Genomic DNA, 25,822 nt, shown 5'->3' with positions numbered 1-25,822 from the left:
TCACTGGCTACTAGAGAGGCTACCCACGGAAAGGACCCACAGGAGGCCCAGCACATCGTAGGACACAGACAGTGGCTACCGTTTCTGCGGCTCTGGCCAACATGCAAGGGTCAGCCTGGGCTCTGGAGGACACACCCCTTCAGAAGCAGCCCTGAGCAATTCAGGTTCAAAACCATCAAGTCCCCAGGAGTCCACCATCCCCTCTTTAATGGCGGGACCTCCGTCCTGCTGTGTGGGAGGGCCTTGGCCTGCAGTTTATCTCCTGCCATGGTTTCCCCTTTCTGTCTGTCTGTCTGTGCGGGTGTCCAGAGTCCCGAGGGGGAGGGAGGGTGGCTCTGCCAGGAGCCTTCTGGTGAGGCAGTGGGAAGACAGGAGTGGTGCTCAGGGAGGAGCGGAGACCCTGGGGCACCTGTGTATACCCCTCGAGCTAGGGGCAGCAGGTGCTCACGGAGAGCTCGCCCGGCGCCAGGTGCTCTCTCCCTGTTTTATCAACTAATTGAGTCCTTAAAACAAGCCCTGAGGTGGGTACAACGGTGGCCACCTTCATTTGAGCAAAGGGCAAACTGAGGAAAAGAGGCCACAGAAGCCCCTGCATTCACAAAGCCTCTAAGTCAGGGAGGATCTGCCCCTGTAGCCACCACCCCAGCGCCAGCCTGCCCACCCCCCCAGGGAGGGGTCAGGGAACTCAGCATCCAGATGTCCCCTCCCCTCCGCTGGCCAGGGCTCTGGGCTCCTTCCCACCATCAGGTCACGCCTTAAGAGACTCCCAAGAGTGCAGACCTGCCCTTTGGAGTCCGGGAGAGAGAAATGCCAGGACCTGGAGTCCCAGGCCACCCTCACTGGTCTGAGAGGAGTCTGGGGGCCGGGTGCCACCTGAGGGCTACCTCACCTTGTCGTCACAGCGGCTGGCTGCCACGCAGTTCTGGACATAGGCGAGGAGGGAGTCAATGAGCCCAGTGTAGTTTCGCATCGTCTGTCGGCCAGCGTCCGAGGAGCTCAGGTTCCTGACGGAGGAAATGGGGAGGGGGAAGCAGGGAGGAGAAAGAGAGGGGTGGAGAGAGGGGGAGAGGGAGGGGGAGGGAGAGAGCGTGGTGAGGGCCATGGGAGCGGAGAGAAGGGGCCGAGGGGAGGGGGCGGAGGTTGGAGGAAGAAGGGGCGGGAGAGGAAAGGAATGAGGGGGGAAGCAAATGACGGCAGAGGAAGGAAGGAGACATCACGCAGCCAGTTCTGCTCAGGCCCGGCAGAGGCGGGAGGGGGCCTCGTGGGAACTCGCTCTCCCACCCTTCTCCCTGCCCACTGGGGTCCCAGGCCCGCAACTTTTATGTGTCCACAGCTCCAGGGTAGCTGGCAGCCCGGGGCACACACCTGCCCTCACGGGCACTTGCTGAATGGGGGCTGGAAGCTCCGCCTGCCCCGTCTCTTCCTGGGGGGCAGCAGGAGCTCTGTGGGCTGCCGGGCAGGGGACCAGAGCCAGGGTTTCTGCCCATCCCCGTGGAAGCTGCTCTGCGCCTGGTGGGCTCACTCCCCAGCAGACCGGGCCCCCTCCGCTGGTGGAGGTGGGGTGCAGCGGCTGCTGCCCCACCAAGTGCTTGAGTACCTTTCCACCTCCCCAGCCTCTCGCTCCCTGCAGGGGCTCCCGGGGGCGGGCAGAGAGGAGCACGTGCCTGCTGTGCCCTGGTTCTGGGGCTCCCAGGAGCTGGGGGCGACAAAGCCCTGCTAGAGCAAGGCGTGACCCTCAGGGGGTTTGTTCCTGGGCTCCACCTCCAGACCCGCCCGCCCCCCCAGCCCGCAGACCTCCCTCCAGAAGGAAGCACACCCAGGTCCCTCTGACGGCAGCCGCCAGCGCCTTTGCCACACCCAGGGGCAGAACTCAGGAAACTCTGGGCAAAGCAGTAACATCTCTACGCCAAGGAACGTGGCAGCTGGTGTCAGCGCCGCAGCTGGGAGGTGACTCACTGGGAGCCAGTGAGGAGACATGTATCTAAAAGAACGCTCTTCGAGTAGCACAAGAAATGCCTTCCTCGTGGGGTGGGGCAGGGGGTGGTTGGGTGGATGCACGTGGATGGAGATGGGTGATGGGAGTTTGGATATTCAGATCCAAGCGTTCCCACTCTTGGGCTCCTCCTCAGAGGGGGTTGTGGGGTCCTGAGCCTTATCCAGTCCCAGGGAAGTTAGGAACGCTGGGCTGTCTGGGAGTCCACCGCGAGGCCAGGCAGGTGAGAGCCCCCTGCCTGGCTGAGCCTTGGCTGAACCTTGGCTGAGAAGGGCCGCCCTCTGCCCCCACCTCAAGCAGCCCGTGGCGTTGAAGAAGACCTCGGGGTCCACGGCCTCCCGGGCCAGGTTGCTGTTGCCGTCACACCAGCCAGAGAAGGGGATGATGACACGGTCGGCCAGGACCGGCAGGGCTTCGGCGACCAGCTCCTCCTTCAGCTCGTCCGCAGAGGACAGGTTCCAGAGCAGCCCTGCAGATGGGGGCCGCCAGGTTCAGGAGACCGGACCAAGTACCCCCAACTTGGGCCAAACACGCCTCGCGCCCTAGTCTGTGGTCTGACCGGCCCCTCGTCTCAACTAGACTTCAGGCTGTTTGAGGGCGCAGCGTCCGGAGTTCTCTAGGCAGGTCAAAACTGTGCAAAAAGCATTTGGGTTCTTTTTTGTTTTTTGGGTTTTTTTGAGGGGCATAATTAGGTTTATTTATCTATTTGTTTATTTTAGTAGAGGTACTGGGGATTGAACCCAGGACCTCGTGCATGCTAAGCACACAGCTCTACCACTGAATGTATGAATAAAACTCAGCGTTGGTGGTGGGACAAAAGTGCTGACCTCCATAAATCTGGAAATAAATGGCATCTGTAGACTAAACATACATATACACCCTCTCCCTCTCAATCAAAACATTCGATTGATCAGGGTTTGAATATAAATTCCAGCACTCAGAATCTTCTGACGTCCTGCTTTCCACCTGAAAGTCATCCCTAAGGTACTGTTACTCTGTTCCTGGCCTCAGCCTCCCCGTCCAGTTCAAGGTCTTCCCAGTGACTTCTGTCTCCTGTGCCCCCATCCTGAGTGCTTGCCAGCATGTTTTTGGACACAGGGTAGGTGCTTAAGACCTGTGAGCCCTGCCCACACCCACCGTACTCTCTCCTCTTCACCTGCAAATCCCAGGGTCTGATGAGTCCAGGTCCACCCTTGCCCTCTAGCCTCAGAAGGACCTGGCACAACACCCAGGGTCACCAACTGGACACCGCTAACCTGGCCAGCCCCAGGCCCACGGGGCTCCCTCGGCCAGCGGTCTGGCTCCTGCCCCCCCAACCCCCCGACTCCCCGTGGCTGGGGCTCCCCACCTGTCAGCTGCTTCTGGATCTCGGTGCTCCCGGTCCTCCTCAGGAGGCTGACGGCCTCGCGGATCCCGTTCTGCCTCCGGGTCTCCAGCTTGTTGGCCGGGCTCCGGAACACCAGGTTGCGCAGGGCGCCGGCTGCCGCCTGCTGCACATTCTGGTTGGGGCTGCGGAGGAGGTCCACCAGCTTGCAGATGCCGCCCAGCTGATAGACCTGTGGGGACAGGCGGTGAGGCCGGGCTGCGACGCTCTGCTCGGAGCACTGCTACGCAGACCGGGAGGGCCACTTTCGGTTCCCAGACATCCAGACGACCGACGTAAATGAGCAGTGCGGAGCGATGGCAACCATCGGAGCAGGGGCCGAGGCGGGGATTCAGAGCCAGCTCCCCGACACCTGAGCCCTGCTCTCCTCTGGAGCGTGGGATGAGGACCAGACGGGAACATGCGTACAAATGCTCTTCAGAATCCTCGGACTGGGGGCAGGGTACCGCTCAGCGGTAGAGCTTGTGCTTAGCACGCACGAGGTCCTGGGTTCCATCCCCAGTACCTCCATTAAAATAAATAACCAATACCCAATTACCTCCCCGTGGAAGAAAATTAAAAAAAATTAAATCCTAGGGCAGGTCAGACGTCAGGGAGGCCCTCTCTGGGAGCACTTTTCCTCTGGCAGGGACTTGATGCAGAGGACCCTGCACACTCTGAGAATCACATTTCTGGTTCCACACCCCTGCGCTGACCACAGAGTCCTCCGGTGTCCTCTCTGCCAGCCACGCTCGGGACACAGACAGAGACAGAGAGAGACAGACAGCGTGACAGACACACACAGACAGACAGACAGACAGAAAAGGGGTTTGGGAGGAAGTTGAAGGGTAGGAAGTAGTCCCGGTCACTAGTGGAATCTGACAAGGGGCTTCTGCTGGACTCAGGGCTGTCACCAAAGAGCCTCTTCCACGACCAATGTAGGAAACACTACTGAGTGATGTCCCCTCGGCCAGGGAGCTCTGCTCTCCACAGAGGGGCAAGATGCCCGCGCTGATCTCTCCCAGCCCCAGGCAGCTGGGCAAGGGGGGAAGCAGCCAAAGGAGCCAACCGTCAGCGCCCCACCAGCTCTAACACAGGGTCAGGCTGCCCCGCCCAGGCCCCAGGGGCGCAGGCTGCACACAGCCACCTACCTGCTGCTTGGCAGACTCGTCCTGGAAGCAGGTGTGCTGGATGTAATAGGCTCCGATGGCCTGGCACTTCTCCTCCTGGGAGCTCAGGTACTGCACGGCCTTGGGGATGGTCAGCCCACTGCACTCAATGTCCTCACTGCAGATCCTGTGGGTCGGGCGGTGCGGGAGGGTTGCAGCGTGAACTGGGAGCCCTGGTGTGGGGGTTCGGAATCCCCCTTTCATACTGAGGTGCCGCAGCCTAGCCTGCCTTCTGAGAGCCAGAAGGAGGCAGCCCCAGGCCCATCTACTCTACCATCTCTCTGTGCCTGGTCCTGGGAAAATGGAAGAGAATGGCTGTGGGCCTGTCCACCTGTTCATGTCCACCCATCATCTACCACCACTATTATCCATCTTCCCTCCCTCCCTCCAAGCATCTGTCTGTGCGTCCTTTCATCCACCCATCATCCATCCATCCTTCCATCTTCCCTCCACCCATTCCTTCCAACCATCTATCTATGTCCATCCATTCATCCATCCATCTTCCCTCCATCCATCTATCCATGTCCATCCATCCATCCATCTGCCATCTGTCCATTTTCACCCCCTCCCTCCATCTATCTGTCCATCCCTCCCTCCACCCACCCATCCATCCATCCATGCATCCATCTCTCCCTCCTGCCTCCTTTTCCAAGAGTCTAGCTAATTCTTCTAACACAAAAATTATCGTGCTTGGTTCTTTTCCCATCCTCATGGCCACTGCTTTCTTTCTGACTGTGATCACTCTTATCGGGACTACAGCAGGAGACTCCCACAACTGGCTGTCCTCTCCACGGGCTTTCGTCCAAAATGTTACGCCCTTTCCCCAGGTTAGCAGTCCTGAAGCCCTGCTTCCTGCATTGTCCCCATCAACAGCTTCTCTATACGCAAGTTTAAGTTCAAACTGCTTAGACTGATATCCAGGTCATATGTTAGGTTGAACCATATGAAATGGCCGATAATCAACCTTTTCTGAGCCACAAAACCGGAACAACCCGGCTCTACCCCAAAAGTCTGGCTCTGCTGCGTCCTGCTCGCTCCGCCCTAACGCAGCTCTGCTCCCGCAAGACTGCTGACATCACTGTATCCTGGCCAGTGCTGAGGGGGCCTGTGTCCCTTCCCCTCACTGAAGTCCCGCTGCTGCGAACCTTCCCAGGGAAAGGACACCTCTCTGCCAGGAGCCCCTCCGACCCCGTGGTGCAGACTGCAGGCTGTTCCCCATCTAGTCTGTGTCCGGTTCACACAGAGACGGGGGGGGGGGGGGGCGGGGTGGTGGTGGTGGCTGGAAAGGACAGCCCCTTCCTGGCACCCAGCCCCACCCTCCTAGGAATCTTCCCAGCCTTTCCAGAGGGAGCCCATTCCTCGTTCGTACCAGCCTCCTGCCCTGCCATTGCAGGCGCCCGACTCCATTTCTGGAGAAGTCACCCCTGGGGCAGAGCTCTCCGATCTTTCATGTAGTCCCCCCGCCTGCACTGAGAGAATGTCACCCAGCCATCTGCCAGTCAAACATCACCTCCGGATGGCCTGTCACGCATTCCCTTCCACGGCTCACCCAGCCCTGTCCTCTTGGGTCCCCAGTCTGGGGCAATGAGCCAGGGCCAGGTGCTGCCTTGGTCAGTCTCTAAGGCACAGAGCTTCTCAGTCCTTCTCCAGATCACCCTAAATGCACTTTATGGCCTTGGAACAGCTAGGAGAGGTCCGGCTTTGCAATGGCTCTGCTCATCAAGACAGTGTGGTGAGCAGGGGAGAGCACAGGGTGTAATGCCAGCTGTGTGGCCTCGGGCAAGGTACCTAACATCTGTGCCCGCTTCTCCTCCGGGTCCAGCCTGGAGGGACGGTGAGGGTTAGAGGTGAAGACTGCAGCGCTTCTGGGCTCCGCAGGTGGGTAATCCTGCAGCTTCAGGGCGGCCCTGGGCCGTTCTGCGCATGGCTGCCTCCCTGCACTGACCACGGACCCTGCAGCACACTACATGCTCAACAAATATCAGATAAATGAATAACAGAACACACGGTGGTTACAGAGAACAGCTCCGAGGGTCATGGGGCTCTGAGCCCTGGAGGGCAGGCCCTGCAACCCTTGAGACCTCATGGCTGTCCCTGAGGTACCCTGCACCCACAGCTGTCTGCAGGACCCGCACTTCGTCTCCTGCGGTCCCACTCCCGGCACTGGGTCCTTTGTCCTGTGAGATGGGACAGGGTCCCTTTCTCACTGTCGACCCCAGGGCACACTTCTTTGCATTTTTAGATGTGGGGACAGGCTCACATGCCCAAGCTTGGGGATCGTCACACTCGGGCCCAAGTTACCACACACACTGCCGGCCTATCCAGGGGTCTCTGAGCCGAAGGTCTGGGAGGGGCCGACAGTGGGCATCTCTCACAAGTTCCCCGTGGACGCTGGTGCTGCTGGTCAGAGGAACACGCTTTGGGAACCACCAGCCTAGCCAGCCTCTAACTCCCCTCCCCGTGTCCACACCGTGTGACCCTGTGACGCCCACACCCTCGGCACGTCTGTTTCAGCCTCTGGGCTCTGCCTCCCGTCCACGCTGAGAACTCCTCTGGCGGACGGCCTGCCCCCCACGGCCCGGCCCGGGGCCCCAGCCCAGCGGCACTCACTTGGAGCTGGCCCGCGAGTGGCTGAAGGACAGGTCCTTGTGGCAGGAGGCAGGCGGGATGCTCCCCGGGTCCTGCCTGGAGGTGCAGGAGGGCGGGCGCGCCGGGAACTTCCTGGCTACCTTCTGGCCGCTGCAGCTGCTGTAGAAGCTGTAGCGGTTCTGGGTGGCCTTGTGGACCTTGCTGCCCAAAGTGCCCTTGCGCAGGGTGCCCCGGGGGTCGCAGTAGAGGTCGGGCTCGCTGCGGCTGGCTTTGATCTTCTCCATGAAGCAGATGTCGCTGCCCGCGCCAGGGGCTGGCCAGCCGCCCCGGGGGTGGTGCCGGCCCCAGCTCTCCATCTGGCTGTAGGAGCTGAACCGCCTGCTGTCAGCCTCCTGCTTGAGAGTCCCATTGTAGATCTGGTGGGGGAAGGAGAGAGGCTCAGTGGGGGGTCCAACCTGGGATCCAGGTCCAGCCGGCCCGCCCCACGCCCCTGATAATGGCCCTAGAATCCCAGAATGTTTGGGGGGGGGGAGCCTTAGCCAGCATCCCATCTAGCACTGTTCAAGCTGCAGGTGTGACCGTTACAGATTAGGAAAGCAACCTAGCAGACCTGACCATCACTTTTAAAAAACGGGGTCATGTAATGTATATATACCGCAATGAAAAACTCTCAGAGTGCAGTGCAGGTCGGCAGGACTGAGCTGTCAGGTGGAAGAAATGTCTTCCTGTGGGACGTCATCAAAGAAGCTGGACAGCCACCGAGGAGGCCCCACCTGGGCCCAGGCCAGGAGGGCATCAGGCCCAGGGAGGAGACGGGCCCTCAGCCCGAGTCCCCAGGCCCCGGCCCGGCCGCCCTGTGCCCTTCCCAGACCTCAGCAGCTCCCGACCTCCTTGGCTGCCTGTGCTCGGCACAGGGAAACTTCTCCTCTGGCCAGGACACTCTTCCACTGTTATTTTTCTGCTAAACCCCTCATCTTGCCTCCCCTCTGTCAGGGCAGGAAATAAATGGCAACAGGCACTCCCCGGGGACCCCTGGAGGCCAAAGGGGGAACATACCCGTCTCCCTGGGCCTTCTGCACAGGCAGAGGTGGCCCAGGGCTGCGGTGGGCTGCAGGGCGGCCTCCCGGGCTGTGCTGTCAGGCCGGCAGTGGGGAGAAGCTGGGCAGGGGCCCCATCCAACAGGAGAAGGTATAACAGTGAGGGCCCCTAGGGCCCTGCATGGGAGAGTCAGCCGCCCTGGGAGGGGCCCACAAAGCCAGAGACCTGGGGGGGTGTGGTCCTAACAGAGCTGGGCAAGGGGCTGCCAGAGGAGCTCCCGGGCGCTGGGCCTGCCTGCTCTGACTTGTCCTGACACCAGAGGATCAACACACAGCCTGAGAAAGCCTCCACACAGGTGCCGACTTGGGGCTTGGCTCTGCCAGGATGAGATGGGGCCAAGTCCAGCAGCCCAGAGCCCGCCCGCCCGCCCCACCCCGCGAATGTGTGTGCACACCAACGCACGGGGAAGGTCCCTGGGCAGCTGGGTGATTACCCTCCACACCACATCTGGCCACCAAGGCTGGGGAGGGGTCTGCCCTTGGCAGGACCACCTTCCCTCTCCGCAGGGAGAGACTTCAGAGCAGGAAACCACCTTGGGGTCTGGCTTCCGTCAGTAACGACCTCCAAAACTCAGAAGCCGCCGTTAGCCTTGGCCATGGTGCTCTGGTCAACTCCGCCCTCACACGCAGCTGTGCACTCAGGCAGGCACGGTTTTCTTCCTCAAACTGGGTCAAACCAACCAACCCCGAAGGGAACTGGTGTGTGGGGTCAGGGCAGAGGCTGGAGGAGAAGGGCTGCTCCCTGAGCACCAGTCTGCAGCAGGCACCATGCGGGCTCCTGGCAATTGGCCCCAAGGCTGGAGGCCGTGGCCACGCCCCCTCCCCTGTGTCTGTGGGAGGAGGGGGAGGCAGCACCTTGGAGGGAAGGCTGAGCTCTCCCAGCAGCGGGCTCCCAGGAGCCTTAAATGGAAATGCAACAGGAACTCTCAGTAAGTGACACTCCTGGTCCTCACCTCAGGCGCCCGATGGAGAATCCAAACGTTCCCCCAGCCCAGACCCAGTGCAGACGCACTCCCATGGGAAGGGCCAGCAGGCCGCCTTGCTGCGTCTCAGAGCGGGGGCTGCCCACAGGGGACAGGACGCTGGCTGCGCTGCGGCGCTGTCATGGGGGAGAAGCCAGAGCCCCTGTGGGTTGCATGTCTCAGCCCTTCATCTGCCACACCCCAGTGTCATCACCCCACCCAGCTCCGGTGATATTGCTGCTGGCGGTGGCCGAGGACTGCTGTGGATGACGCTCCCACCTTCATGACACTTTTCTGTCACTTTGACAAGCCGGAGCAAAGCTCCCTCTCAGCCAGGCTGCCTCTCCTAGTGCCAAGGGGGCCTGGGCTCCCCTCCAAGGCTTGGGCCAGCACTCCGGTGCAGATGGCCTGGGAACTCTGTCCCTTTCCTTCCATCTGCCTGAAAAGGCGGGGACATCGCGGGCCCACTGGGCTGAGACTTGACCAGCAGAGGGAGACTTGGGGGCATGAACACAGACGCTGGAGCCAGACGGCCTGGGTTGAGCTCTGGCCACATCATCTGCCCGATGGCCGCCTTGGCCACCTGTGCCTCAGTCTCTTCATCTGCAAAGCAGCATCACTGAGCCCAGGGCACAGGGCTGCTGGGAGAATTCAGTGCGTGGATGTTTGGCACTCAGCACAGCTGTGATGAAATGTTTGTCCAGGAGGAACCGCTGTGTCCCTCTGATGCTCAGAGGGGGACAGGCTGGCTGTCCCCGGAACTTCCCAAAGGGCCCGCCAGGTTGGCACACGAGGCGGATGAACCCAGGCAGCTGGGGAGAGGGGTGCACGCCGGCGTCTGGAGCCCAGGCTGCTGTGGCCCTGCGGCCGCAGGACAGCCTCCACAGGTGTCAGAAAAACAGAGGAGCCTGGACGCCCGGATGGCTGTGTGACGAAACGGCACGGTGCTTTCTCGCGCGGGCGCTGTCAGCATTTGGGGCAGGACAATCCTTTATTGTTCTGGATGCACCAAGCACTGCGGGATGTTGGGTGCCCCAGTCACACCAGTCACACCGGTCACACCTCATAGTCATTGTGACCTGTGAGAACGCCCCACAGACTGGACGGAGAGCGGGGCCGGCACGCGGCCACAGGGCAGCCAGGCCGGGTCTCCCAGGCCCACCCCCGCACTCAGACAGTGATCTGTTGGCAGCGCCCTCTGCTTTGGATACAAAGGACAGTGAGCCACTCACACTCGCCCCGTTGTCTGGTTCCCTAGTGCTTCCCTGGGAAACTCCAGCCTCAGGTGGGATGGTCCACGGCTCAGAACATTCTGGAGGCTAGACACTTGATCTCCTGGGAGCAGAGCTGACCCCTCGGCCAGACGGCAGCCTGGACGGCTCTGGGGAAGCCTGGGCGGTGTGTCTACCAAGACACGCTTCTGCACCTAGAAGCGACTTGGGTGCCTCCCCGAACCCAGCCTCTTCTGCTAATGACTTAGGTCCTGTGACCCATTTTCTTCCCTTTTTCCTTCCTTCTTGGAGAAGTGTGGAGTTCTGCCCCCCACTGAATGCTCCCCAGCACATCGGCTCTTCCTGTTCCTCCTAAATCAGGAAGTCCTCAGAGGTCTACCCTCTCCTTCTCAGGCGAGGAAGCCGCGTCCTAGGGGTGACTAGGCCAGAGGACAGCAGCAGAGGACCGAGGCTCGGGGCCTCAAAGAGCTGACTACAGTCGGCCTCCCCCGCGAGCACCACTCGGTCTACAGCCGCCAGGAGCCAGAAGCGTGCTGGGCAGGCCAAGATGAAAAGAGTGTCTGTCCGGCCATTAGCCCACTTGGAAACCCAGCTTCTGCCTGGCAGGTGGGGCCAGCCAGACCAGCTCCAGGCAGGACACGCCCGGCCCCGCCCTGCCCAGGCGCGCCCAGCCAAGAGTGGCAGCATCACTCCTGCTGTGCTCCCGTGAGAGCGAGCACACGGGCACTCCCTGGGGTCCCTGTGCCTCGTGGCCAGGGAGGAGTCTCTGAGAAAGGACCAGGATTGGAGACACCTTGGGAACAGACCCCATTCACCATTTCCCTCCCTCGCCCCGACCCCCACCCGCCTCCAGCCAGGGCTGGGGCAGCAGACAGACAGTAATTTTCATCCTCCCAGGAGTGCGGCCTTGGGCCAGTCACGGGTGGTGGGGGGCCTTCCCATGAGTTGTGGTGGCTCCGCCCCACCATCCCTGGGGGTCTGGAGGGCACAGGTCCCCTCCCGGCACTCAGCGCAGGGCGGGGGTCCCCCAGGGAGGGGTGGCTGCTTACTCAGCAGTTGTGTCAGCGTGGGAGCCACCGGCCTGAGTCACCAAAGGTGGGACCCGGGCAGGGGAGTGCCGTCCCTGCCCCCCTGGGCACACGCCCTCTGTGGCCAGGAGTAGGGTCCCACCCGCTGGCCCTCCCTTCCTTCCTTGGCACATGGCTTTGTGCAGAGTAGGGAGGACAGAGCAGCCCCGCTGCTCAGAAGCCCTGCCATCTGGGTCCGGGGGCAGCGTGGTGGCTGTGCTCCCGCAGGGCAGCCCCTAAGGGCAGGGAGCTGCCCGCCGTGATCCTGCCACCAGCACCCTGAGACTAGCAGTGCCCACTGACAAGGGGCCCCCAGTTTGGAACCGAAGGACAACGGCTGATGGGTGACCAGGCTCAGGAGAGGCACCGCCAAAACCTGAAACAGCTTGATGCCAGGTGTGGGGCATCTTTTCTCATCTGAGTCTCTCAAATGTGAAAAAAAGAGGAAGTTCTGACATCCCTTCTAAGGGCAGGGACTTCACCAGAGATCTGGCTGATAATGACTGGTGTCCCTCGTAACCTTGGAAGGTGGGGACTGAGCTGACAGTGACCAGGGCAGGAGTAAGAACTGTGGGTAATTCTGAAGTCTCGTGACGTATCGGGACAGTGACGCTCAAGTAGAAGAGAGCCTGTCACACCCCAGGCTGCAGCCCGTGGGTCTTGCACGAAGGCGCTGCTCTCCCCAGCGAAGCATCTTGCTTTCCTGGGCTCCAGGCTCCAGGCCGGTGCGAGGGTCAGGCCCGCCACGGCCCCTGGTGACTGGGGGGCGGGGCGGTGCAAAGCACACTTGTGCGCCCCAGCACCTCGCCGAGTGTTGTGCCCCGCGACACGTGATGTCCAAAACACAACAGCACCCATCTCCAGCTCCCAGCCCTGCCTCCACGGCCTGCTCCCTGCTTCATTGCTAAATTGTGGGAGAAACTGGCTTTTCACACACCCAGGACTTGGGTTATTCTCAGCTCCCGACCCCCAGGGCGGGCTTGGGGGGCCAGGATCGCAGGCGTCACACGGGGGCATCTCGGCTTCACTTGGGGAAGGCCCCCTGGCAGGTGTCGTCACGGTAGGGGCAACAGGCCCGGGAGGCACAGGACCCCCGAGACCCAGCCACCCTCTCTGGGCTCAGACGAGCCTGGGGCTCAGCTCTGCCCTGCAGGAGCCTCAGGCTCCGTTGTCACTTTCGAACTCAACTCTGGCCTTCGATCCAGAGGCCGGCCCCTCCGTCCCAGAGACGGCTCATGCCAGCGCGGGAAAGTGACAGCCCTTCCTAGGTCTCAGTGGGAAGTAACTCCCGGAGCCTCGGACGAGGTGCCAGCTTCCCGGAAGGTCAGGGAGGCCCCACTGTGCAGGCGCCCCACCGTGTGCAGGAGGTTGGAGGGGTGCTGGCTCCCTGAGCTGCCCCCGCACACTGAGCCAGGAGGTGCTTCCCAGGAGGGTCAGAGGCTGCGAGGTGGGAGTGTCCCAAGGGGAGATGCTTCCTTGGCCCAAAATAGAGCTCCTTGGAGACACTGCCCCCGCTAAGCAGACAGCAGGGACTTCACAGAGGGAGGGCAGGTTGGCTGGACCCTGCAGGGCTTGGTGACAGACTCCCCCCTTGGAGGATGAGCCTTGCACACGCACACGTGCACACACACTCCTGTACGCACACCTGCTGTGAGGGGGACACGTCCCTTCGCTGGTAGTGGACTCGGGGGCGGGGGGAAGGTCTTTGGAAGTGCCTTGAGCTTATCCTAAGGACACTGCAGCAGGTATGGCACTTTACAGTTTGCAAAGAGCTTCCTCATTCATCTTCTTGGTGGAGCCTCACAGCACCCCTAACTCCCGCGTGGCCAGCGAGGTGCCAGGACGGACAGCAGCACCCGTGTGCTCTCTGAGAGCATCTATTAAGCTCAGGGACCTTGAGGCTGGGCCAAGGCCACATGGCTAAGATGGGGTAGACCCTGAGCCAGGACTCAGGCCTCCAGCCTCTCCCGGTGTCTGTCCTCTGCCACTTGGCCACCAGAGTCGGGTGACCTGAGTGAGGTGGCCAAAAGCCTCTATGTCTGGGGGTGCTCTGCAGGACCTCCCCCAGCACCTTTGGCTACTCACTGGCCTTGACTCCTAGAAAATCCCCTCCTCAGGGCTCTAGACAGAGGAGGTGCCTGCCCCTCCTCTTCGGCTGACAGTGGGATGTCCTCGGAGACACTGAAGAAGAATGTGCTGCCAGCTGTGTGACACGGCTGAGCTGGGCTGGAAGGCCCTCTGTCCCAAGGGACGGCAAGGCAGCCTTGTGATCATGCTGGTTGTCCCGGCCCGGCCCACGGGAGGGAGGGGGTGGAAGAGTGACAGCTCGCTATCCCTTCCACCACACCCGCTGGAAATACACACAAGTTAGGCTGAGAAATCGGGAGGTCACGTCAGAAGGGGTGACGCGGAGTCTGGAGTCTCCTGGAATCAGCCAAGTCTCGCTGAGCTTCCTGGGGCCTCAGAAGCTGGGCCGCTTGCTCCCAGCCTCGGGGGTGGTCAGAGGGGAGAAGCGCCGGCCCTGAGCTCCCCAGCTCTCTCCAGCACCCTGCCCTTCCCCCAGCTCTGTGGGCCCCCAAGAGCTGCTAAAGGTGGCAGGGAGACTGGGAGAGCCTGGGGTGTCCTCCCAGCCGCTCCAGGAGCAACCCTGCAGAGCGCGGCACCCCACTGCCCTGGGTTAGGACAGGCCTCAGCCAAAAGCATCTCTAAATGCTCCATTCAAAAAGGTCTTTGGCCGGCACGTGGCAGTCACCGGTGAGAGGAGGGGGCTCCCCCTGGCCGCCTTCCTCAGTGGCCCTCGGCTCTACCTGACCTGCTGGACAGCTCTGGGGAAATGACCCCCCATGAGTGTGCGACGCAGTCTCCCTGAGTGCCGGGCACGCTGTGCCGCGGCCGTGCGGGGCTCGAAGGGCACTGAGGGGCCCGGCGGCGGGCAGCGCGGCAGCTCGTGGAAAGCTCTTTTTTCCCCACTTTGATCACCACGGGGGGAAGGTCTAGGCTGGGGCTGGGGTAGTTCTTTACCACTTGCCCACCTCCCTTTCGGAGCAGAAAGGAAAAAACGTCGTATCCATTTGGAATTAAACAATGATCCGTTTTCGTTCTATTTGGCATTATTGACTTTAAGTTATAACAGGCCTTCACTTGTGGCGAAGGGAACTACTTTATTTTCCTCTTGAATTAGTGATACAAAGTTCCCTTCCCAAATAAACGCATTGAAGTTTAAAAGTAAGTCCACTCAAAATAAGTAATAATGTTTGCTGTGATGGTTCTGTGAAAACGGTGACAGCAGAGGTCAGAGGGAACACTGCTGCCCACAGTCGCCAGGGCCCCCGCTGTGACAGCGCGACAGGGGGCTCTGGGTGGGGGTCCGAGGTCAGCATTCTGGTCCTGCTCTTCCCTGTGCGGCTGTGCAGCTCTGGGCACGCCCCGCCCCTCTCTGAGCCTCCCCAGCGAGAGCAGGCCCTGAGCGCCTCTGACTGCCAGCACCCGGGATCCTTCCCAGCCCAGCTCCACGCTTTGGAACAAGCCCCACAAGCTTGGTCCTTATCCCCTTCCAGGCCACGCCCTCGTGCAGGTGTGGGATGGGGGGTGCTCCCCAGCTGTGTCTCGACCTCCCCCAACTCCGCCCAGATTTGATTTTGGCTTTCAGCTGAGTTTGCTCTCCGGGGCTGGAAGGCCTCCGCAGAGACACGCCAGGGCCCTGGGGGAGGAGGCTGAGCGCCACCCTGGCAAGGGGCGGGGCCTCCCCCTCCTTGGGAAACGCTGCTGTGTTTGTCTTGCTGAGCCCAGTGACAGAAGGGATGCTCCAAGCAGAAAACAGGCACCCGATGGCCTGCCCAGGGCTTTGTTTTGACGGCCCTCCTTCAGGGCCCCCTCCTCCCGGCTGGCAGGAGGCAAGGTCCTGACTCAGTCCTCCTCGGCCCTGGGCGGCGCCCTCCTCCTCTCGCCCTGCACCCCCCCCCCCCCCCCCCCCCCCCCCGCCGCCGGCAAAGCTACTGGGCCCTGGACTCCGTTCTGCCAAGTCTACCTGTGAGGTACTGGGCAAGCCCCTGCACTTTCCTGACTTCCCTGCAAAATAAATCAGAATAACAAGACCCGGTTCACCTCCTGATCTCACGAAGACTAAGGATCAAGTCAGGAGGTACAAGCAAGATTACTTTTTGTAAATTCAAAATGCTGCACAGTTCAGGGGGTTCTGAAGTAAGATCGGACATCCCCCCACTGAGAGCCCACTGAACACGTACGCGGTAGGGCTGGCAAGCCGCCACTGCCTGCTAACCCAGAACCCGAGGGCCCCATCCCCAACCTCTCGGACACTGGGGACCGCTCTTACGCTGCTGCTGCGTCTGTCAGTCGTTCTGAACTGTAGTCTCAGGACCTTAGAGACTTGTTGGCTGAATAGATTAGTTCTTGTCAGGACCAAAAAAAAAAAAGGCAAAATGAAATTCACTAATTTTCTTCTGGAGCAAATAAAGATGTTTACAATTGTCCTTGATTCTTCAAATCCTCTCTCTGAAGTTCCAGAGGCTCTACTTTGAATCGTGTGAGAACCACAGCCAGCTCAGGAGGGAGCCTCCTTCCTGACTGACAGCAAGTGACCGTGGAGCCTGGCTGATGGATTAGAGCTAAAGGAAGACGCGGAACCAGCCCCATCCTCCTGCAAGGAGAGGGGAGCTCCCCCTTGAGCCCCGCCTGGGGGTGCGGGCTGCAGGCTGCACCTGGGGCTGGCAAGCCTCCTGCTCCCATGGGCCCTAAGGCAGCTGCGCCCAGAACCTGGCAGTGACACCTCGGCCTGAACATTCTGACTAAACTGCCCGCCCCCAACCTTCCCCGCAAGGGTCTGCCAGCTGGGACAGTAACAGGTGACATTCTGCCTTCTCCTGGGTCTGGTGCTCCTCCTCCGCCCCCTCCTCCAGTCTAGGGGCAGCCCTCCAAGCGCGGCACCCCGCTCGGAGCCTGCCCTTGCACTGATCTGCCGGTGCCAGTCCTTCCCCCTTTGCAAGACCTCAGTGCCAACCTCTGTCCCCCAAGGAAGGACACACGATACAGGATGTCAGAGCCGAGGACAGTCTGATGGTAAACGTGGGGCCTGGCAGGGATGGGGGGGTCCCAGCAGCGGTCCCCCAGCAGTGCTGGAGAACCCTGTGCCAAGGCCAGGGGCCTTCCTTTCCTCCACCTCATCTCTGGCTTCTAAAGAGCCCTCCCTGCCTCTCCCCTGCCTAAGCCAGGGGAAGGGGCCTCTCGGAGAGGTTGAAGTCAGCCCTGCGGGGAAAACTGTCACAAAAAGAAGGTCCTCACATTGGGCTCTGACCCGGAGGCAGCGGGAACGCCTGGCACAGAAAGCAGACCCCCTCCAAGGACACAGCTCACGAAGGGGCCACCCCAGGGGCCACGCCAGGCATGGGCACCCAAGTTTGAATAGAAGGACTGTCTCCAGCCTCAGCCACGTGTCTGTAAACGCACGCTGGGCTCTGCTTCCCACAGGGAGGGGAGCCCCGGGGGCCCCTCCCTCGCCTCCTCCTCTCTCAGGCACATTCTGTCCTCAGCAGCAGGATCCTTGTCTCTTCTTGTTGGGTGAGAGCCTGAGGCCTGTGGGACCCTCCTACCTCCCAGGGCCGGGTGGGGGTGAGTCACTGCCGGCAGCAGGGACACCGAGTTGGCAAGAACACCACTCACGCCTTCTCCTGGCAGGCGCTGTGCCCACGTGGGACAAGGAGCTGTGTCTCCTTTAGTTCTCTCCCCCGGACGGTCCAGAGCCGATGGAGGCCCCGCTGGTGCAGCTGGAAAGCACTGAGTTCAGAGCTGAGGCAGGGGAGGAGGAGCGGCCTGGGTTTTAAGGCAGGGGAGCTCCAGGCAGACCCCTTTCCGGGCCTGCTTCCCGGCTGTAACGCTGAAGGAAATGAGAGCCTACACCTCGCCATCCTGCTGCAAGGGTTAATTAAGTGCTGTTTTCCTGGTGCCTGGAGATGAAGTGGGGAGGCGTTGGAGAAGCCATTATCCACCTGCAGACCTGAGGAGGTGGAGGTGGGAGGGGCTGGCCCTGGCCCCACCCCAGGAGACCACTGAGAGGCCCTGGCTGTGGGTCCCGCAGCCACTCAGTGGCAGCCCTCCAGCCATGCAGGACCTTGAAAAAGCTGGGGCTGAATGAATCCTTGGCTGGGATCTAGTCCAAGTGACTTGCTCTATGGATGAGAAAGCCAAGGGGTGAAGGGTGAAGAGTGGAGGGGTAAAGACCCCTCAGGTCCCTCTGCTTGAAGCAGCCCACCCTCGCATTGGGCGTGTGTGACCAGAATCCAGGCCTCCTACAGCTGATTGAGTGTGTCCTATCTGCACCTCAGACTGCCCTTTGAGATAGGAATTCTCACCCATTTCAGAGATGGGCAAACTGAAGCTAAGTCAGGTTAAGAACATGTGGAGGGTTCCTTCACACCGGCCTGCTCCTGGGAGCAGACTGTTTACCTGGGGACTTGCAAAGGTGGGCTCTTTCTCTGCTTCAAGGGCAAGGGGCCTGCATTTTCTCTCCAGAAGCCCCTGGGCCTGAGGTGGCCCAGGGTCCTGCCCCTGCAGACGCTGCAAACAACAGGCCAACTGGAGGTTGGTTCCCACCTGCCAGAGTCCATGCACCCCCACCCCTTTCATCTATAAAAGAGGGCCACTCAGGTGTCTTTGGGTCTGGCGTGGGCAGGACCAGTCCTCCTGGGGGCGAGGGTCCCTGGCACATCATCCCCGAGGCCGTGTCATGGTGGGAACATCAAATACTGACACACCAGTTAAGCAAGTGCAGCTGAGAAGAGGCTGGGAGGACGATTTGCTAGCGGGTCCCAGATTAGAGTAGAGGAATGGGGTCAGGGCAGGACGAAGGCAGAATTTCCCCTGGTCATACTCCCGGGGCGGCTCGCCCTCTGGAGCGCGGGGCCGGATGTAGCTGAGCACGGCGCACGGATTCAGTGCGGTCAATGCGGGGCCCCCATGGCGCGCCCTGGCCCAGACCGCCTGGCCGACCCACCCACATGGCTTCCCGGCTCCCGGGCAGGTTGCTCTAGGCTGGTCCATAACCAAAGCACATGGCACTCGATATGACGCCCAGAGGGAAGGAATGCTTAAAACCAAGACGTGTTTCTTGACTGATAAATAGGAAAAGCTTGCAGGGCTGGAGGTGGCAGAAAAGGAGATTACCACCTTAGCCCAGAACATTCCCTGGGAGTCAGACCTGTCCCCCTGCCTCAGCTTCATCCCGGACAAACCCAGGTGACAGAAGCCACTTGCAGCTTTGGAATGAAATGGCTGTGTCTCCCATCTCTTGCCTTCTCCTCCCTCAGCCCGGTCTCAGCTGACCCAGCGGAATGTGTCCCATGTCCTTTGACAGGGGCTGACTCCTCAAAGAAAGAGCAGGCCTGGCTGGGGAACAGGGAGGGGTGAGAGGAAGGGACCTGAGCTCCAGTGTCTTGTGAGTCCCTAGAACGTGGCGTTAGTGTTAAAACACTGAGACTGCAAATAAAAAAATAACAATAAATAAAATGACCAACAAAAAAGTGCAACCATCTGGGGAGTGAAAGAAAACTCCACTGGTTAAGCGTTAGGCCCGCGGGCTAGTCTGCTCTCATTGGCCAGCCGTGTGACCCTTGTCCCCGTTGGGCCTGAGTGTCCTGGACTATAGAACATCAACCTTGTCGGGCTCTCAGAGTCCTGAGTCTGGTTCTGAGAACTGGGGCAGAAGAGCTGAGTCTGCTCATCTGAGCAGTGCGGCTGGAGGCTCGCCATCCTTCGTCCCAGCCCCCCTTCTCCTCCCGCCCTGAGGTCCCGGGCCTCTAAGGCTCCGGCCACGCCACCCAGCAGACACGGTCTTGGGGGCGCGGAGGCTGGAGCCAGCAGCAGAGAACCCAGGGCTGACTGGCCAGTGACTCTTCCAGGACCAGTCTTTTCCTATCCTTAAGCCCCTTGGTGTGTTTTGTGTGTCAGACTCTTCATCTCATTTTATTACAAGACTACAGTCAGTCCTCCTAACTTGTGACACAAATGCTCAGATTATAAACAGCATGATGATATACATAGGACATGCAGGTTTTCAGGCACAGATGCCTTTATTGGTGGATTTTCTCAAGCACTTAACTTGACACAATCTTTCTAGTGAAATAAAGGATGCTAGGATCATTCCCTGACTCCTTTTATGAGGCTAGCATTACCTGACATTTTATAATTTTATAAAGTCATATTCTCTTAAACCCCAGGCCAATGTCCTTCAGGAAAGTAGAAGCAAAAATTCCCATAATATTCTGGAAAATAGAACTCAGCTCTAAGAATAAAACATTATAAGCAGGCTTGTAAAATCTATGTTTTTACTTAGCAGACTGCTGCTGACATAGGATGAAGGCAAATGCATGAGGTAAAGCTGCTGCCTTTGGGACATTTTTAGAACTTTCTTTTTGGAATTGCCCGCAGACCCTTTGCATATTTAAATAAAATAAATCCTCAGTGGTGACCAATTGGGAGTTGATTTGGTATTTGAAACTGAAGCCAAATCTGAGGACTGAAGTGCTCAGAGTGCTTAATATCATTTTTGGTCAAGCTGACAACGCAAAAATGGGACTGGTTTTCTTAGAGGGCCCCTAAAACGGCGCTAAAGACGATCGTATTTTTAAAAAATTTTAGAGGTCCAAATGGCAGACTGGTGAAGTCCTCCAGTTTAGCGACGAGCGCCTGCATCCGATTTATCTGCAGACCTCTGTGCTTCTCCCAACTCGACTGCGCCGCCGGCTCCCCGGCGCGCCCCGCTCCCCCCGCCCCTGGAAGCCGGCTGACTGATGAAGTAAGGCGTCTGCAGGAGCCGGTCCTTCCGCAGACAGCCACGCCCTGCTCCTCGCCCCCGCCCTGGGCGACGTTTTCACGGGGGGGGGGGGGACTGACGTCGGCCTGGCTCAGTCGCACAGTCCATGGGAAAATCCCAAGGACGCGGGATGACCTCCCGCCGTCTCCCGTTACCCCTCCCCCCGCCCTCCTTCCCCTGGTGCTGAGCCCGCTCGGTTTGGCTGTCCTCACAGCCGTCCTCACGGCCGTCCTCACGGATGCACGCCTGGCTCGGGCATCGCTTCTCCCATCCCTCACGTCGCCCCCCCTCCCCTGCCAAATCCCCGTGAGCGGGCTGCTCTGCTCGGTTCCCAGAGCCCTTCCCGAACAGAGAGGAGCCAGGACGTGCCCCAGCAGCTGCCCGACGTGAGTCATGTCTGAAGTCCCACCAGCAGAGAGGGAGCAGAAGGGTTAGGCCTTGGGGTGCGGGAAAGGGAGGAATTTTCACCGGTTGTCAGGAAACAGGCACAGGGAGGGCTGGGCTGGCTCGGGAGGGCACCGGGAGACTGCGGCGGTGGACTGAGCTGTTGGACCAGAAGAAACGCTCAGCGCGGCCACGTGGAGGTTCTCCTACCAACCCCCTCAGCGAAACCCCTCGGAAAGTGTTCCTTTGCAGGTCTCGGTTACAAACGTCCCCATGTGATAACCCCTCGCTGCCAGTTTGATGACACTTCGCAGTTAAGGTGGCACATCAGCCCTGAGGGAGGGTACGCAGAGAAAACACTGACACCCAGGGAAGCTAAGAGGCCGATCCAAAGTCGCAGAACCACAGAGCAGCATACCCGGGGCTAGAACCCGAGCTTTCCGAGTTCTGAGTTAGCAGCACAGCACGTCACACCTGCAGCGTCAGCACGATTACTCATTCTGACTGCTGGTCCCGGCCAGGGACCTGCCCCCCGGGGTCTCCTAACCCTTTTCACGGCATCACTAAGTCATGTTCTCAGATTCTGTCTAGTCATCAGTCCTGATTGACCAGCCTGCTGCACGGAGGGTATCGATTAACATCACGAATTGGGGGGAAAGAGTGGGGTGGGATGAATCTGCAGCAAACCTGGTTACTTCTTCCTTTCAGTCCCTGACCGTGACATGCAAGACAGACAAACCCTCCAAAATTAGCCCCAAGGACTGAGGAAGGAACCCAGGAGATGACAAGGAACACAGAACTCAGAAACCACCATCTCTCTCTTGCCTGGGACCCTGACGATCGGGGTGACGTCTATGACCAATGCCGACTCAAAGCAAAAGCTGCTGAAATCTGAGCCCCGAGTCCTGTGGAGAAGCACCCTTTATCCCCAACTGCATAGGCCTTTTCCCAAAAGAATTCCCAGAACAACACAGGCTAATGTTGAAATTAGCAAAAATGAAGTCATAGCATTGGGTGACTGGAAGGAAACTCGGGTGTCACTGAGCCCAACCCCCCTGAGCTCAGAGTAGAAGAAAACCCCTGCTCGGGCTTCTGTGGTTGAATCAAGCACCCACCCCAGCGCCTGGTGCAGAGCTAGGGCTAAAGCAGCATTTGCTCAGTAAGGGATATGAGCACGGGGGTTGAAATCGCGCAGAAAGACAGTGACGGGCCCAGAATGAAACGATCCAGCAGAATCTCCACTCGTGCTAATTAAAAAAATTCTTTAAAACGCTTCTAGTCAGGTTTTTCCCCACATTATTTCATTTAGTCCTGACCCCAACCCCAAGAGGCAGACTTTATGCCCATTTTACCCTGGGGAGACTGAGGTCGGGAGCTAGAAGTGTCTCACCCAAGGTCACACGCTCCGTGAGTAACAGACCTGGAATGCGAACGCGGGTTTGTCCGACCTGCAGACTCAGGCAACGTTCCGCCCCAGCGCACAGCCTCTCACTCAAGAGCTGCGAAGGCGGACGCGCCCTCCCGTCCTCTGGGGACCTCCAGAGCCCCCTCCCCAGGCAGCAGCACATACTGAGGAGAGGGGTCCCTTCAGGATTTTCCTAGAAACATCTAAATTAACCCACGACTGGACTGCAAGAATCCAGACTTCTTTCCCATCCATGATCAAATCAGGCATATTAGGACATGGACTTTAAAAGAAATGTTGTTTTCTTTATACTTTTTCTAAAGTGTTTGCATTTGAGACATTCCCAAATAGACAGCCTGCCCAGACAGGAGCTGCAGGGAGAGGCCGAGCGCACAGACCCGGTCAGAGCCGGGGCCTCACCTCGCGGACCCGTCCTGCCCGCATCACTTTCTCCGTGACCGCGCAGGCTTTCCCCTCACAGACCCTGCGCCACCCCTGGCCTGCCGGGAAGCAGCCCCTTACCGGGTAGCCCCAGGAGCCAGTCCCCGCTTGGAACTTGGAGTAGTAGCTGCTCCGTCCGGTGGTCCCGTAGCCGCTGTAACTGTCGGCCAAGCCGTCGTACATGGAACCTGGGGGACAGAGGCAGGTGTCAGGACAGTGCTGGCCATGCTCCTCGCCCAGCCTCCTCCCCACGGCATCCCCTCTGCAGCCCCAGAGGAGACCAGGTCCGAGCCCGCGGAGGAGGAGGAGGACAGAGAGTCAGCCTCTGTGAGCTGTCTACCTCTGCACTCGGCCTCTCCCACACCCAGGGCCGAGGGCAGGGCTCCTACAGAGGCCACAGGGTCAGCCCTGAGGGTCCTGGCGGACCCCTTCCTGAGGGTCTGCCCCTGCTGCTGGGGCTGGGTGGACACCTACAGGAGATGAGCTGGTCCGGAGGGCCTCGGAGCACCGCCGGCCCCCTCCAGGGAACCACGACTCCACACTCCACCAGGAGAAGCGTCCCACTCGGGGAAGATGGGCAGGATCTCAACATGCCAGGTCCAGAGCCTCGAGGTCAGGGCCACAGGGCAGCTCCGGAGGGTGAGAAGGCCACGCAAAGCAGTGGTTCTCTGCTTCTAAACCCCAGCCCGGCCCCCAGTTGTGACGAGGGGGCCCTCCACCCCCTTCATCTCCCAGGTGCTCCCGCTGCCCAAGGGGGAGCAGCCACCAACCTCAAAGGCCCAGCGAGGATTAATTACTGTTCTCCAAGAGCTTGCAGCCCACAAATGACAGGCTCCATGGGAGGACGGAGTGTCATTACGATTATTAGGGGCAAGGTGGCTTCGGATCACGGGAAGCAGCCTGGATGTGGGGCTCCTGCCCCAGGAGGGCAGCGCCAGCCTCGAGATGGGGCTGACAGTGCCCTGCCAGGCTTTGCTTGCTCCGTGTCCCGCCGAGTCTGCCTTCTGTCTGGCCTTGGCCGCAGCCATCAAATCTCACTCACCATTCAAAGCGTGGCTCAAAACCTCTGCGCCTGCAAGGCAGTCTCTCCTACCCCTGAACACATGCTGTCCTGCTGTCTGAACCCCAGGGCACATCCTGCCTGGTGTCCCATCTCCCAGACAGGGAGTTGCATGAGGGGCAAGCCATGGCTCTAGGGCGTGGGTGTCCAGAGCAAAGACAGCCCCTCACTCTTATTAAATGATGGCCCCTGGGGAAAGTCGGGCCAGGAGAGTGGTCCAGCTCCAGCATTGGGGGAAGGGTCTGACCTGATCCCACCTGGCTCCCTGAGCCCCTCCCCATCGGACGTGTCCCCTCAGGCTCCTAAGCCTTGGGGGTGGGGGCTGGAGTGCCTGAGCTGGGAGTAGAAGGCATAGCAGGGGGGCAGCTTTGGACTGTGGCAGGACACCTTCTCCATCCAAAGCCAGATGACCTCCCCAACAGCTCATAGGAGGGGCCACTGCCCTGATTCCCCATGCCCCCTTCCCCATGGTGGAGGATATCCTGGCCACTAGGTCTAACGGCTGTGGTGGAGACCACCTGCCCTGGGAGCCCAGAGGTGCTGGAATTGGTCCTGGCTCTGGGCCCAGGCTTCCTCTGCTATAAAAAGAAGAGGTGGCTTCTCTGTACCCCACGGTTCTGTGGTTGTGTGACCACAGAGGCACGTGTCTGACAACGTCCAGAGAAGCCCGACCTCTCATCTCAAGAGACAGGGTTCAGCTTGCAAGGAAGAAGTCCGGGCATCAACGGCTACATCACCACCTCCTTTGCTGCCCACCTCGGCGTCCTCCCGGGTGTCCCCACCCCAGGCAGCCCCAGGCCCAGGCCTGACCCCTCGGACTTACTCCCAGCCCCCTGCTGAGTGCGGGCAGCCCGTGCCTCTTCCTCCAGAAGCTGCCCCCTTGGGAAGCACTGCCTTTGCCAGGGGGAGTCTGGAGGCAGGATCGTGGGCTCGGACGCCCGGAACTAGCACTCACCAGGCACGGGGCCACGGCCAGGACCCCGGGCGGCCGACAGCCCCCCTTCATCCAGGCCCCTTCTGCCAGCCCTCCCAGGGCGGGGCAGGCCGGGGCTCAAGTGGCTGGCTGTTGCCCCACTGGGCAAGAACTTCTCACCCAAGGGCGAGCGTGGGTCAGCCAGCTGCTCTGGATGGAAAACCCGGGGTGGAGACAGACAAAGAGATCGAGGAGAGGCAGCCCCAGAGGCCCCATGGAGTCCAGGCTCCCACGGGGCGCCGCCCCTTCCCAGGAGGGAGTCTGTCAGCAGTGATGTCCCTCACTCACACTCCGGTCATCAGATGAAGCACCCCCTCCACACCCTGCACCTGCCCGCCTCCCTCTCATTCTTCTCCATGTGACAGTGGGGTGTTCTCTGCCATGGAGGCAGATGACCTCTGGAATACCTTATCACTCCTGAAGGTGCCCCATGCCAAGATCATCTGCATCTGGGGGTCAGACCACCTGACTCCCATCTTCAGCTGCTTGGCTTGGCCTCTTTGTGAGAATGAGGCTGCCATCACACCGCCAGCACTGCTTCTTTGGCAGGAGGCAGCTGCCCTTGGGCCAAGGCTTCAAGGGAGGGGAGTCCAGAGACGTCATACACTTGAAGTCACACCTTGCAGTGTGCCAGATACCTCGAGGGGCGCAGGCAGGAGCTGGGCTGTTAGTAAGAGTGTCGCTCCCATGGCAGAAGTGAGCTTCCCCTCTCTGGACCCTGTGGGAGTACTGCCCTCTGAAAGTCAGGTCCAACAGCAGGAACATGCGGCTTCTCACTGAGAGGATGGGACGGCTCTCCCCTAGCCCCAGGACCTCTCTGGACCTCACTCCTGGGAAGCCTTACCTGACGACTCTCACCTGGTCTCTGGGCCCCTGCCCGACTGTCTTCTCGGTGTAGGGCGTGGTGAGGTTCGGTCCCCCTGCCCAGCCCTCATGCTGAGGATGCCTGGGGACTCAGTGTCCCCATAATTGCAGCATGGGACCGCAGTCCTGGACTCCACCTAGCCAGGCCCCCTTCCCACCCAAAGAGGTCCTCGGTGGGTCGGCGAACCGGGGAGAGAGAGAACCTAGAACACTTCCTTGGGGAGGCTTCTTGGTCCAGGAGCGAGATGGGAGGGGATCCCAGCACCCAGCCCGCCCTGTCTCCCCACCTCCTGGGGAGCACTGCACCCTCCATCTCTCTGGAAGGGCCTGCAGGCCTTGAGCCAAGACAGCGGCCTCTCCTTGAATCTGATGCGGCCCAGTTGTGCGTCTGTCAGGAGG

At 60.2% G+C, this 25,822-nt stretch overlaps 1 protein-coding gene and 1 long non-coding RNA gene across 3 annotated transcripts in view; one reads left to right on the top strand and one right to left on the bottom strand.

Annotated features, from left to right (window-relative positions):
- Positions 1-25,822, bottom strand: part of PKP1 (plakophilin 1) — a 40,852-nt gene that overhangs the window by 8,898 nt on the left and 6,132 nt on the right. Inside the window, exons 2-7 of one of the 2 annotated variants that reach the window (XM_032466876.1) lie at positions 22,608-22,714; positions 7,136-7,530; positions 4,508-4,652; positions 3,342-3,549; positions 2,285-2,462; positions 890-1,004 (exon numbers count right to left, since the gene is read on the bottom strand). In XM_032466876.1, coding sequence (XP_032322767.1) covers positions 890-1,004; positions 2,285-2,462; positions 3,342-3,549; positions 4,508-4,652; positions 7,136-7,530; positions 22,608-22,714 — 1,148 coding nt within the window. Of the gene's footprint in view, positions 1-889; positions 1,005-2,284; positions 2,463-3,341; positions 3,550-4,507; positions 4,653-7,135; positions 7,531-8,170; positions 8,319-22,607; positions 22,715-25,822 lie in introns of those variants that run through there. The other variant, XM_032466877.1, reaches the window with a different exon arrangement.
- On the top strand, positions 19,813-21,634 carry LOC116659374. Its single transcript, XR_004314733.1, has 2 exons — positions 19,813-20,682; positions 21,389-21,634. It is a non-coding gene; the product is annotated as an uncharacterized LOC116659374 (long non-coding RNA).

Source organism: Camelus ferus, chromosome 23 (genome assembly GCF_009834535.1).
Source record: "Camelus ferus isolate YT-003-E chromosome 23, BCGSAC_Cfer_1.0, whole genome shotgun sequence".
In the NCBI taxonomy this organism is placed as follows: domain Eukaryota; kingdom Metazoa; phylum Chordata; class Mammalia; order Artiodactyla; family Camelidae; genus Camelus; species Camelus ferus.
Note: the sequence above shows the minus strand (reverse complement) of the source record. Positions and strands in the feature narration are given on the sequence as shown.